The following is a 13,170-nucleotide window of genomic DNA, read 5'->3' as shown; positions in this document are numbered from 1 at the left end:
GAAGTGATTGACTGCAGTGCTGTCAAATTCAGATCTAACTTGGCCAGTGGTGTGCACGTCGGTGGGGGTGGGGGCTAAAGTGCACTCTTGGGAGCCAAAACGCATGTGTACACCACTGAACTTGGCTAATGTGCTGGAAAATAACAACTATGAATAACAAGCACTACTACTATACTTTACTATACTTCTTCATTGTGTGTGTGGGAGGGTGGAGGTGGGGTTGATTAAAGTGATAATGAATGAATAAATGAATGAAAAACAGCCCTTCCCTGAACTCGTAGTACACTGCATGCACAAATACATGTGCTATTCTCAGCGAAGTTCTACTTTTGCATCTGTTTGTTTGATCTAATTCATCTTTTCAAACTCAATATAACTATCCACACATGAGGAACTTCAAAGTTCTCAGTCATTAGCATGTGTGATTAGGTTCAAAACATGAGATCTGTTTGGTTTGACGCATGGCTGCCCTCTGTTGGATAAAAGAGGCATTTGACTATGCTGGGTTTTTTTTTTGCCAATACCTCACAACAATGGAGACACATGGGCTCTGTACAGCATTTGTAAATCACATAATAATTATTATTACTGAGACCAAACTCAGATGGGAGTTGATTCAAATGAGATGCATTACAAGATGATTCAACATTTCAAATCACCCCTTACTTATATACTTATATAAACTTATATAAACCTGACAATAAAATGAAATGTACTACCTCATGTGAACATATTTTCAATAAAAAGGAACATTGTGTGTCACAAAGATATTTAAACATGGACTGCTGTAACATTAGGCAGGTGTTCATGTTGTTGTGTCCAGCTGGTTTATGGTTTATTTGCTTTACTGTGATAAGGATCAGTACACTCACACTATAAAAGCACATGAAGTCAACTTTTCAAAGGAGTTTATTTTTTTTTATATGTTTCTATATACATAAACATTTACAATGCACTATATGCAAGAGGTACAATCCATAATAACACTATAGGCATGGCCCATAAGAAACAGGTAGAAAAGCTGAACAGTACTTAACAAACAACAGTGTGCTTAAGAAAATAATACAGTTTGATGGGGTGAGAGATCACATGTATTATAGCTGCATTCTGTGTGGAGCAGGTAATGCCTTTAGGTAGGTTATTTAAGAAAAACTATGGATATGTTATTACGTTAGAACAGAGAGAGGAGTGAAACTTCAGTGCCTTTCCTTCTGCTGAGGACATGAGCGGCTCAGATGACTCAAACAGTAAAAGCTTATAGGTAGTTTGACAGTGGCTTTTTCCAGCAGTTTCCTTTACGTCCAAGTGGTTAAACTTTAATTACATCCAGCAGTGTATATACAGCAGGAAAAAAGGCATTAATAAAAATGGCACAATAGTATATTCTTATGTTACTATGTAGTAACTGAATTGTTCAAAATACTAGAAAGTATATATAAGTATATAAGACTAGATAAAAGCAAAAATGTTATCAAGGTCTCTCTTCTCTAGACATGACAGTACAGTACTGTGATAACATAAAGACGAACAAGAAGTACAATTTCATTTCAGGCACATTCATCATCAATTGAAAATTGCACTGCATTCAGCTGTCAGAAATCAATTGGCACTTAAGAACTATATGTACAGTATTCTGAGAGGATGACAAAACCTACAGATCCAAATTCAAAGTATCTCTAAAGGTCTTCATCCATATAGAAGTACTGTTGGGTGGCTGTCATGCTGAGGGTCATTCTATAGCTTGGTCGATAAGAGACTGTGAAAAAAGCCACAAGAAATATAATGTACACACACGCACACACACACACACACACTATCATGATGGTTAAGATGACCTCTTACTCAGAACACTGTGTAACGCCATTTCTATACAAATAAATCATATAATTCACTTCAGTATCTGCAGCGTATACTTCACAATATATATTCAGAATACCATATATCTCCAATTTTTCCCTTTTATGAGCTGTGACAACTACTATAGAGCACGGTAATGTTGAAACTGTCTCATGTAAAACAACAAAAGATGTGATGCGATCCAAAAGAGTGGCTAAATAATCCAGTGGAAACTCTTGGAGGAGGACAGCAAAAAAAAAAAAATTGAGATTTTGGATGAACCTTGTACAATGGTGAAGCTGAGGGAATAAAATCTTCTTTCTTGGGCTCTTAAATGAAGCATGAGATGTGTCCAATCAGCTCCTGTGAACTCTGCTGGCTCAGAGGAACAAGAGACTTCTCACATGACAAATCATACTCCAACATGAGGTTTCCACTACTTCTTTCCACCTACAGTAGAAGCATCCTTCGGTCTCACTTCTACCTCCCTACCACAAGGTGGCAGTCATGTCTAAGATGCCCCTGGTAATTAAATTGTCATGTAATATTCCACAACAGGCCAGACATGACAAATCCTCACTGATCATGGTCTGAGTTCAGATGCAGCAGGTAGCTATGTTGTGCTCCACAGAGGAGTTTTAGCAGTCACAGACAGCAGAGCTCGTTTATGCAAAAGAGCAGGTGCTATAAAACAGTAGCCTCCTCCATGGCATTGACCCATCTGAAACACAAGGGAAAGGAGCATTAGATTTAAAGAGGCACTACACATATTAAAAAACAAAACAAAACAAAAAACACTTTACTAGTGACAGACAACACTATTTACCGTGAGGAAAACTGAACAATGATCAGTTTTGTGCTTATGTTTTTATAACAATTCATTTTATCAGGCAAAGAAGCTCTATTTAGGGGAAATAAATGATCCAATGTTCATGGATCTTGACCCATATGAAAGATTAGAAGTCAGGATATCTTAGCCTCACCTTTCATTTCTCTTTTCAGAAAGTGCCTTTTTAAAATAGAAGAATTTAAATTTTGATATTGCTATAGCTAACGTTGGCATCCGGTTGGCATTAATAGCTAACTTACCAATGTTTTTAGAAGCTGCTTGTGTTGTGCACACGTATACATACATATGTGTTGGTCCAAATAAAAAAACTTGCACAATAATTGGTGCCCTCTCTACAGCTAAGATTCAGTTGGAGGAGATTGAAGCTAATGTCCTTTAATAAACACAATTTGTCAGTTTGACTGGTAACCAGTTTAAAGGAACAGCACAAATCATCACTTAATATACATAATACAAGAACCTTGCCATTTCTGACAGATACAGTGTTTAGGACTGTAAGATTTAGACTTTTACTGAAACATCTCAAGATAATATAACTCAACTTAGATAAACAAGTCAGAACCATAATAAAACATGAAACGACATGAGCAACAGGCTGTGGAATCAGAGATGTTTAGGTCATAGAGGAAAGTTAACAAAGTTAATCCACGGCCTGCTGTCACACATGCCAGAAATGCCAATCCTTAATCCATGAACAGGTCCCTGGTGGTCTAGTGGTTAGGATTCGGCGCTCTCACCGCCGCGGCCCGGGTTCGATTCCCGGTCAGGGAACTCCCCTTTAGTCAACCACTAGTACAGTCCAGGAATAAAAATCAATTCATTAGGTCCAGTACACCAATGCTGACCTGCGTGCAGTGTGATGATCATCAGCCCTGAAGGTGTAGTACAGGGTTTTCTTGTGGTAGAGGTGGAACACGTTGCTGCTTTCCTCTCCCTCTGGTCTCTCGGTCAGTTTGACAGTGAAACCCTGCAGAGGTAGACTCTCTGAAGCCACTTTATCCTGAGGATGGCAGAGTGAAGCACAGACATGTGAGTTAAACACACCAGTGTCAGCAGCAGCAATGTGCTTTAAGTGTATCATGGTTCAGTGAGGAGCAAAGCAGCACAGCACACAGATGTGGATTTATCAAAAGGAAAAAGGAGCGAGCACAGAGAATCCCTTCACATATAAAGTGTTCTGGTAAAGGCAGACCACTGGAAGAGGCGAGGAGGAAGGATAGACAAAGGGTGTGAGGAGGAGGTGCGTCTGTGATTGAGAGATCATGTGTGAGTGTCTTGGGGCTGGTGTGGGAGACTCTGTGCCCCCTCACCTCACGGGCTGTGAAGGTGTAGAGCACCTTGTCTTTGAGGAGGAACCACAGCCGCTTCCACTTCCTCTTGCTCTTCTTCCGGCGCTGCAGGCTGCCGCTCATGGTGGAGCCCTCCACACCAAGCGACACCTGCTGAAACCCATGATATGTTAACACACATAGAAGCAGACAGGTGTGTGGATAATAGAACTGGACATGAACAAGAGATTGTGAATCTGGGATTGTTTCTATTATGACATTATATTCCTGTTAATTTGTCCAGCACTTGAAGTTATTGAGAAGAGTATGAAGGAAGTTAGTGAATCCTACTGGCAGCTGCTGTGAACTACACACAAGTGTCTAAAACTCATCAGCTGTCATGAATGTTTGGCATTCCATTTCACAGGCTTTGCAAGTTGTTATAACAGGTCCCTGGTGGTCTAGTGGTTAGTATTCGGCGCTCTCACCGCCGCGGCCCGGGTTCGATTCCCGGTCAGGGAACTCCCCTTTAGTCAATGCCTAGTACAGCCCAGGAATAAAAGTCTTCAACAGGCTAAAACATGCTGAAAGTGAGCATGTCTAACTTCACTCAAACAGGCTAAACTCACATAAAATGTCATTAGCTGTAACAGCTCTTTACAAACACCTGTAAGATGCCACAATGTCCTCATTCAAGACTTAGTGCACTTTAATAACTGTTAACAATGGGACTCGAGTAACAGTAGAATTTAATATAGAGACACATAGCATATAAAGTGACTGACAGGGACAGTAAAAACGTGTTTTCTTTTGACAGTGAAATTATCCACCAATGTGGCGTTCTAAGTAGGCTACCTGTAGAACAAGACTGAACTCAGCTCTCTACTAACACAGGACATAAATAAACACAATATCCTCATTGAAGACACAGCGCACTCTAATAAAATGCCAAAATCCACCATGACTGTTAACAGCAGGACTCAAGTAGTGGATGAGATTGATGTTATGATTCTAGTCATCATCTGCATACTTTGCTAATTTGGCACAATATCTGTCCAGTTAGACGCTGTTGGAGGTTCGTTTTGCAACCTTTTTTTTTTTTTCAACACAAAATAATTTAATGATAATTGAAAACGATAACTGAAACCTATGAATGTGAGTGAGATCATTTGTTTTTAAACGTTCATCTGACGTTGGATCAATTTCTGCCACACATATATAGCTGTCTACAAGTCCCTGGTGGTCTAGTGGTTAGGATTCGGCGCTCTCACCGCCGCGGCCCGGGTTCGATTCCCGGTCAGGGAACAACTCTTTGCATACTGTATAATATGGCCTATAAATAAATACCTGTGAGATTCTACAATGTACCATAAACCAGTCTTCATTCAAAACAAATTGCACTTAAATGAAATATCTCTAGCCTTGTTGAAAACATATGTTCTGACCAACTTAGTGAATTCATAGGTTAGGCTTCGATGCTCAGTAAGAAATAGTCATTATAGCCATGCTTTGACAGTTTGTCCTAATATCTGTCTGGTTCATCGATTGAGGCTCATTTTGTGACCATTGTCATGTTAGCACATAGTGAATGTTTATCTCTGCAAGTTCAAATCACTGCAGCAGCAGATGGTCAGGATTAACACAGGTGCATGAATGTCTATAAGAACTGATCAAAGAATGGTTCCACTCTTGCCCTATTTCACTAAAAACCAGGTCCCTGGTGGTCTAGTGGTTAGGATTCGGCGCTCTCACCGCCGCGGCCCGGGTTCGATTCCCGGTCAGGGAACAACTATTTACTCACTGAATACATGCCATTTACACATACTGAAATGAGAAAGTTACAGATGTTACTGGTTCAAATTTGCGGACTTCACGCGTGGTCCACGCGAGACGGCACAAGACTCATGCATTTTTTTTCTTTGGCGAGACAAGAGGTTTTAATGAAAAGCCTCAATGTGCCAAAACAACCGCCAGGTGGCATCTGTGAGAACGGAGGACGACAGGCGGATGACTCAGTGATCTGTGCAGTAATCCACAGCTTAAACTCTAGGCTATTAAACTAGAACTAACTACTGTATACACTGCCTAAATCACAGAAACTATTGTAATATGATAAAGCCTGTCTTGCTTTATGACTTGATTATTATGTATCACATATCGCCGCGATTAGGAGTGGCGCTGTTCATGATACAGAATACAAGAGGATGAAAGGAGAACTAGCTGCAGACAGTAAATAATATAGTAGCCTAGTTTTTCAATGACAAAATGTAACGACGGCAGCTACAGTAGACTATAGCCCACGTCTCACTCTCTTTTTTCGGTCATCTGTCTCGTCATCTCCAAAATGTGTTTTTAAAATGAGCCAACTACAGTACTGTGCAGTAGTGCCGCAGATTTCTCACTCCGCACCTTGTTTGAGAGTGCAGCTGGATGATTTCTTGTGAATGAACGGGTCTGTGTCACTTTGGGGCTGGGCGATAAAACATAGGATAAATAACTTTCCCTCGATAGAAGACGCGGCCGATACAAAGTGACACCGTCAGCCATGCAGCCGGCCTGGACTTTTTATTTTTAATTATGAAGGATCATCAAAGATGATAGCATCAACAAAACACGGCGTAACACACGCGGCTGTATGGGACAGGCTTTTATTTAATTCAGAACAAACCGCTTAGCAAAAATGGAAAATATAGTCTATAATAATTAATTGATCTGTTGTTTGGCCACTGTTTGAAAATAACCCGAATTATGAGCAAATAATCTGATCCAGAACAGCAGTCATAATCAGACTTCTTCTAAATAAACCTAAACATTAAATAACTGGGTCAGGTCGGACCATGGGGTTATTTTTTCTCTTCTTCTTCACAGGAGAAGAGGAGGTGCGCTGCGCTCACGGACGCGTTGATGTTTTGTGATTTATCTGCTGCCTTGACTCTGCCCTGTATACATGTGCGTTCAGATTAACAATAAGACAAGCCATGGTTGAGTTTATTGAGTTTTAGCTGCTCAATCTCATTGTTTCAAAGAAAAGGGATTGATTTTTTATAACGAAATGAAACGAAAACAATATTATATTGATACATTGTTGTAAAAAAAATCCAAAAGAAACGAAAATGAACTAAAGAAAATAACTTTCACACACACACATTAAAACAGTGCGATTGGTTGAAAGCTGATAATTAGCCATGTGCTTATAAGCTGATTGGCCGAAACCAAGAACAAAGCCGCGTGAATGGCCAATCGCCATGTGTTAACATTTCCATATTCCGCACATTCTGTGACAAACTGTAAACTGTTTTCTTGTCTGTAACAACATCTATTGCACGTCTGTCCGTCCTGGGTGAGGGATCCCTCCTCTGTTGCTCACCCTGAGGTTTCTCCTGTTTTTCCCTGTTAAAAGGGTTTCCATGGAGTTTTTCCTCAGTCGATGTGAGGGTCTAAGGACAGAGGATGTTGCTACGATGCCATGTGAAGCCCTTTGAGACAAACTGTTTGTAAAAACGGGCTATACAAATAAAATTGCCTTGCCTTGCCTTGCCTTAACGGCCGACATGTAAATCAGCTGTTTCGATGGGCGTTATATGAATAGAGATGTTAATGTGGTACTTTGCACATAGCCTCCTCTTCTCCTGTGAAGAAGAAGAGAAAAAATAACCCCATGGTCCGACCTGACCCAGTTATTTAATGTTTAGGTTTATTTAGAAGAAGTCTGATTATGACTGCTGTTCTGGATCAGATTATTTGCTCATAATTCGGGTTATTTTCAAACAGTGGCCAAACAACAGATCAATTAATTATTAGGCTATAGACTATATTTTCCATTTTTGCTAAGCGGTTTGTTCTGAATTAAATAAAAGCCTGTCCCATACAGCCGCGTGTGTTACGCCGTGTTTTGTTGATGCTATCATCTTTGATGATCCTTCATAATTAAAAATAAAAAGTCCAGGCCGGCTGCATGGCTGACGGTGTCACTTTGTATCGGCCGCGTCTTCTATCGAGGGAAAGTTATTTATCCTATGTTTTATCGCCCAGCCCCAAAGTGACACAGACCCGTTCATTCACAAGAAATCATCCAGCTGCACTCTCAAACAAGGTGCGGAGTGAGAAATCTGCGGCACTACTGCACAGTACTGTAGTTGGCTCATTTTAAAAACACATTTTGGAGATGACGAGACAGATGACCGAAAAAAGAGAGTGAGACGTGGGCTATAGTCTACTGTAGCTGCCGTCGTTACATTTTGTCATTGAAAAACTAGGCTACTATATTATTTACTGTCTGCAGCTAGTTCTCCTTTCATCCTCTTGTATTCTGTATCATGAACAGCGCCACTCCTAATCGCGGCTATCAGGCTGTCAGCATTGTCCCCAAAACGTCTGAGCAGTATTTAGTACGGTGCTGCCACCTAGAGGAAAACAGTTGTGGTGAAAAGTCACGCGATCACGCGATCCTGCAGTGCAGGACAAACCCCGCAAATTTGAACCAGTAACATCTGTAGATACCACAATCTATCAACAGTAGGTCTTCAATGCAAAAATGTCACTAACCTGACTTGTGTTAACAATGGAAACAAAGAACTTAGTAAAATCATTGGTTAAACTTTTGCTGCTCTAACACCTCGGTCAATGCTGAATTCTGGTGCGGGGGGAAATATTCATTTTCTCTATATCATAATTCATTTTCAACAAGGTTTGAATCTGGCTCAGAAGGTAATAGTCATTGTGCTTTGAAAATTTCGCCCCAAAAAAGCCCCAAAAATACAATTGTGTGTGAGAATGTCAGTGTATCAACAGTTTCAACACATATATCAAAATATGTCCAACCTTACCTATTTGTCTAGGAAAGGAAGTTGTAACATGTGTGATACTCTGACTAAGCCAAGTCAGTCAAATGAATGTTAGCGCTATAACAGAGGCATGTAGGAAAATGTAGTTCACCTGATTGAGAGGGGAGGTGCTCTTCCTGCTCTTCCACAAACTCGGGGTCTGCAGGCTCTGGAAGACAGCAGAGAGGGGACGACTGGCCCGGTGAGTGCGAGGGCTGGAGCTGCCACATGCCGCCGGCACACTTCCACCTGCAGACACATACACAGTTAATACCATGTCCTGGAATAAGACACACACTAAGTTTTTTTTCACTGTGCTTCTCCAACAGTGAGACACTGTTTTACATGTACGTAGCTAAGATCACCTCTTTTCCTGAGCTCAGCATAGCAGTGGTCACACACTTTGGCCACCCTGTCTTTGAGGTACTTCAGTGGGTATCTATTCCTGGAACAAGCACGGCACACCACCTGCTCAGAGAGACAGAACAGAAAGAAAGTTTACCAACCACAGATGGACACATCCAAACCCATAGCTTGAGTGAGGTCGGTTTGATGCATCATTCATGCCCCATATTTGATCTGACACAATGATCAAGCAAGCCACATTTCGCTGTGGTATGATTCATAAGTCACAAAGTCACGGCGTTGTATCTGACCTTGCCACAGGCGTTGCAGTGGTGTCGTCTCAGTGTGAGGCTGAAGTCAGAGGTACAGTTCATGCACATCATCACATGAGAAACTGGCACCAGTACAGGAGCAGCTTCACCCAGGGCCATCCACAGCTTCTCACGTGCCTGTTTGGACCATGAGGGATGATGTTCAAATGTTAGAATAACAATGTCTAATATTTGAAGACACTGACACTTGACAAGAGTGTAGAGACAATTCGGGTTCGGCGCTCTCTTGTTTGTGAACTACACACAAGTGTCCACAGCTCATCAGCTGTCATGAATGCCTGACATTCCAGTTCACAGGCTTCACACAGTGCCAAATAAAACAGGTCCCTGGTGGTCTAGTGGTTAGGATTCGGCGCTCTCACCGCCGCGGCCCGGGTTCGATTCCCGGTCAGGGAACTTCCCTTTAGTTAATTACTAATACAAGCCAGGAATGAAAGTCTGCAACAGGCTAAAACATGCTAAAAGTGGGCGTGTCTTCACTCAAACCAGACTAAACTCACATAAAATGTCATTAGCTGTAACAGCTCTTTACAGAGTATTACAGGTCATAAATAAACACCTGTAAGATGCCACAATGTCCTCATTCAAGACATAGTCCACTCTAATAAAATGCTTAAATCTACCATTACTATTAACAATGGTACTCAAGTAGTAGTACATTTAATATAGAGACACATAAAGTGACTGACAGTAAAAACAGCTTGTAGTTTTTCCCTGTAGTCACAGCTGCCAGTCTGACTTACACAAAACTGAACGTGACTGATCAGACCATGTTGCTTGATAAGAGAGTACCCCTATAGGTCATAATCCTGTTTAACCAGATGAGCTTTACTGGAAAAGATTTCCTGTCTAGAGTTAATGTAGTGTGCTGGGAACCAGTCATTTGTTGACATTAGTGAAATCAAAGCTGTAAGTAAAGTAGCAAATTCATCATCAGCATATTAAGGCTTCCTTTAGCTGTTGCAATGAGCATCACATACATTTTGTTCTTCAACAAAAATCTTCAAGTTGTAACATTGATGTTATTTTTCTTACTTCACTGCAGGGTCCACCAAACGTGCATAGTCCTGCAGCATGGTCGGCTATGGCTCGACTTAGTGTGTGGAACCAGTCCTCCCTCTCTCCAACCGAACTGAGGAGATAATCAGATTAAGAGTCACACCTGGCTGGAGATTTCACAGCTTGAGTGATGTTGAACATGTCGTTTTGGCCGTCAAATGCTCACCTGGCAGAGAGTGTGATGGTTATGTCCGACACCTCAATTCGTAGACAGTTCAGCACGTTGTCTAGTACAGGTTTGCTCACCTGTGAGTGTGTGAGGAGCAAAAACACATCAGTCACAACAACACATCTTCCACACAGAGATTATGTTGCAGAAAGGGTGAGACTATCAGAGAAGAGAAAGTGGGTACTTACCTTCATTCCAGACAGAGATAGTGTGTTCTTGAGCCTGTATTTACCATCCTGCTGAGGGTAGGTGTACAGCATTATGTCGTTCATCTGATGAAGAACACAGAAAAAGAAAATAAGAGTTATAATATTTCAGATTTCAGTTATTTGTTCATTTGCTTTCCAAAGGTAGATAAACAAAAATGTGAAATATTCTTTGTCCGCAAAATGAGTGAAACTTTGATTTGACGACTCAGAAAAAAAATACCCCACGATCACCACAAGGTGGCGACGCTATCTAGAGAGACATATCTATAATTAAAGCTTCACCTCATTGTTTATTCTTTCTTATTTGAAAGCAACCTGCTGGGCTCAACCTATTTACATTATGTTTCCTTTCACAGCACTCACACACGTTGTGATATACAGTGAACACAACATTCCCAGGTACACACACACACGACAAAAAAATCTGCCATTATTGCACAGAAAGTATTTGTTTGCTTGTCAGACTGAAAGTATTGTGATCCCCTGAACATACTGAGAGTCCATTGTGTTATGTGAAGCATTTCATTTCTTCCCAGACAAAAGAAATTACATCATTGGTCACACCTAATGTGTGCTCTAAACATCCGCTGGGGCCATAAAGGCAGCATCCAGGAATTCTCCACCCTGCTCCGGGCTCCAGGCCTCCCCTCGCCCTCCCAAACTTCTCAGGCTTCACTGAGAACCAGGACTGGGTGGAACCGGCCACCTTCACCACAACAACAACAACACAAACAGCCGCTGCTACGGGTTCACTGGCTGACTGCATGGGCTGGAGACAAAACAGTGCATGATAGCCAAGCCCGAGCCCTGCCTGCGACCTCTGGGCTGCAGCCACCGCAGTCCGCCGGCTCCACCCTGCGCTGCTCATTTACTCAGAGATTCCTTCCACAGAAACCCAACCGAATGCCAAGTTAACGGTCTTCACAAACGACTTTCGCAGATGGGACACGACGTGTACCTACTTGACCCCTTGGCACGTTCGACGTTTACTTTTTCAACAGTGGCATTTCATCTCATCGTCTCACCCTTCACCTCCCTCACCTGCCTCTTTCACTCACTCTCTATCCTCTGGCATCGCTCTAGATCTTCTGATCCCCTCCCTCCCTCCCTCCTTCAGCCTGTTACTTTTTCTTCTCTGAGCCCACGCTCGTCGCACGGTTGCAGCTTCTCCTTGTCACTCGGGAGAGTGATGGCTTTCATCTTCCCTGTTGTTTGGATTTTCTTTCCTTAAAAGCCAATAAATAACAACTGACCCAGTGAAGCCGTCCACTTCAAGGAGCCGAATGGCTATATAACTCTAATAGCCTACAAGTATCCACCACCAAACCTTTTCAGCTATCGATCAACTGTGGTCCAATTTAATGGGAGTGGGAGAATGATAAGATGGGATTGGACAAAATGAAAAAGATGAATACATCCACAGAGTATCTTCACGTTTCATTCAATCAGCTCAAATAGGCCAAAATCACAAACGCTGCTCCTGCGGATACATAGCTCAAGAATAATTCATAACATGAGACAGCACTGATTGCACATGGAACAATAGAGTGTGTTTCTCTATTTCACGTTATGTGTTTGTGTAGCACCCCGACCCCTCCTCCTCCTAGACCACTCTTCCTCCTCCTCCTCCTCCTCCTCCTCCCTGCATTCTACAGGGTGTCTGGCCTTCACTTTGCTGTCAGTCCCCTCCCAATACACAGGAAGCCAGCATCCAGTGACCCACACCAAACATCCTGTAAGGAAGTGGGGCCCTGGAAAACAAGTCCTGAGAGGGGAGGAGAGGAGAAGAGCGGAGAGGGAGGCCCTTGCTTGATAGGTGTGGTGCTCACTGGAGGTCTTATAGCCTTGGCCTCGAGCCCCCCCACCCCCATCCCTCCCCGACCTCCATCTCCCAACCTCACCTACCTCACAGACCAACCTACGCCCAACATTCCTCCACATTCTTCACAGATCATGCTAGCTTTGTTTTAACCCTTTGTTCAATGATATGGCAGGTGTTTGCTATTGTAGTGAATTATGTCAAATCAGTGATGTAACAATGATTCGATCCCCATTGGTTTTTCATTGATTCTGGGCAAAACGATATGCTACAAGAACTGAAATACATAGAAATAATGCCTTGGATTTGAATGTGTCACTCAGATCTTCCAGATATATTGTAACGACTAAGATAATACATAAATTGCATTGGAGCCAAGAGTAAGACGAGAAGATCAACACCACTCCCATGTCTGTCTCTAAACATGAGACTAAAGCCAGCAGTAATTTATGGTCTCAAG

At 42.0% G+C, this 13,170-nt stretch overlaps 1 protein-coding gene across 4 annotated transcripts in view; it reads right to left on the bottom strand.

The window, feature by feature from the left end:
- Positions 1-893: 893 nt before the first annotated feature.
- fgd5a (FYVE, RhoGEF and PH domain containing 5a) overlaps positions 894-13,170 on the bottom strand; it is a 36,456-nt gene continuing 24,179 nt past the window's right edge. The window contains exons 13-21 of one of the 4 annotated variants that reach the window (XM_083971753.1): positions 10,871-10,954; positions 10,680-10,759; positions 10,490-10,586; positions 9,434-9,571; positions 9,143-9,245; positions 8,890-9,026; positions 3,997-4,128; positions 3,532-3,686; positions 894-2,557 (exon numbers count right to left, since the gene is read on the bottom strand). In XM_083971753.1, the coding sequence (XP_083827879.1) occupies positions 2,521-2,557; positions 3,532-3,686; positions 3,997-4,128; positions 8,890-9,026; positions 9,143-9,245; positions 9,434-9,571; positions 10,490-10,586; positions 10,680-10,759; positions 10,871-10,954 (963 nt within the window). In that variant the 3' untranslated portion in view covers positions 894-2,520. The remainder of the gene's footprint in view (positions 2,558-3,531; positions 3,687-3,996; positions 4,129-8,889; positions 9,027-9,142; positions 9,246-9,433; positions 9,572-10,489; positions 10,587-10,679; positions 10,760-10,870; positions 10,955-13,170) is intronic. The other 3 variants (XM_083971755.1, XM_083971754.1, XM_083971756.1) reach the window with 3 other exon arrangements.

This window comes from Trachurus trachurus, assembly GCF_905171665.1.
Source record: "Trachurus trachurus genome assembly, chromosome: 5".
In the NCBI taxonomy this organism is placed as follows: Eukaryota; Metazoa; Chordata; class Actinopteri; order Carangiformes; family Carangidae; genus Trachurus; species Trachurus trachurus.
This window is presented reverse-complemented; position numbering and strand designations above follow the sequence as displayed.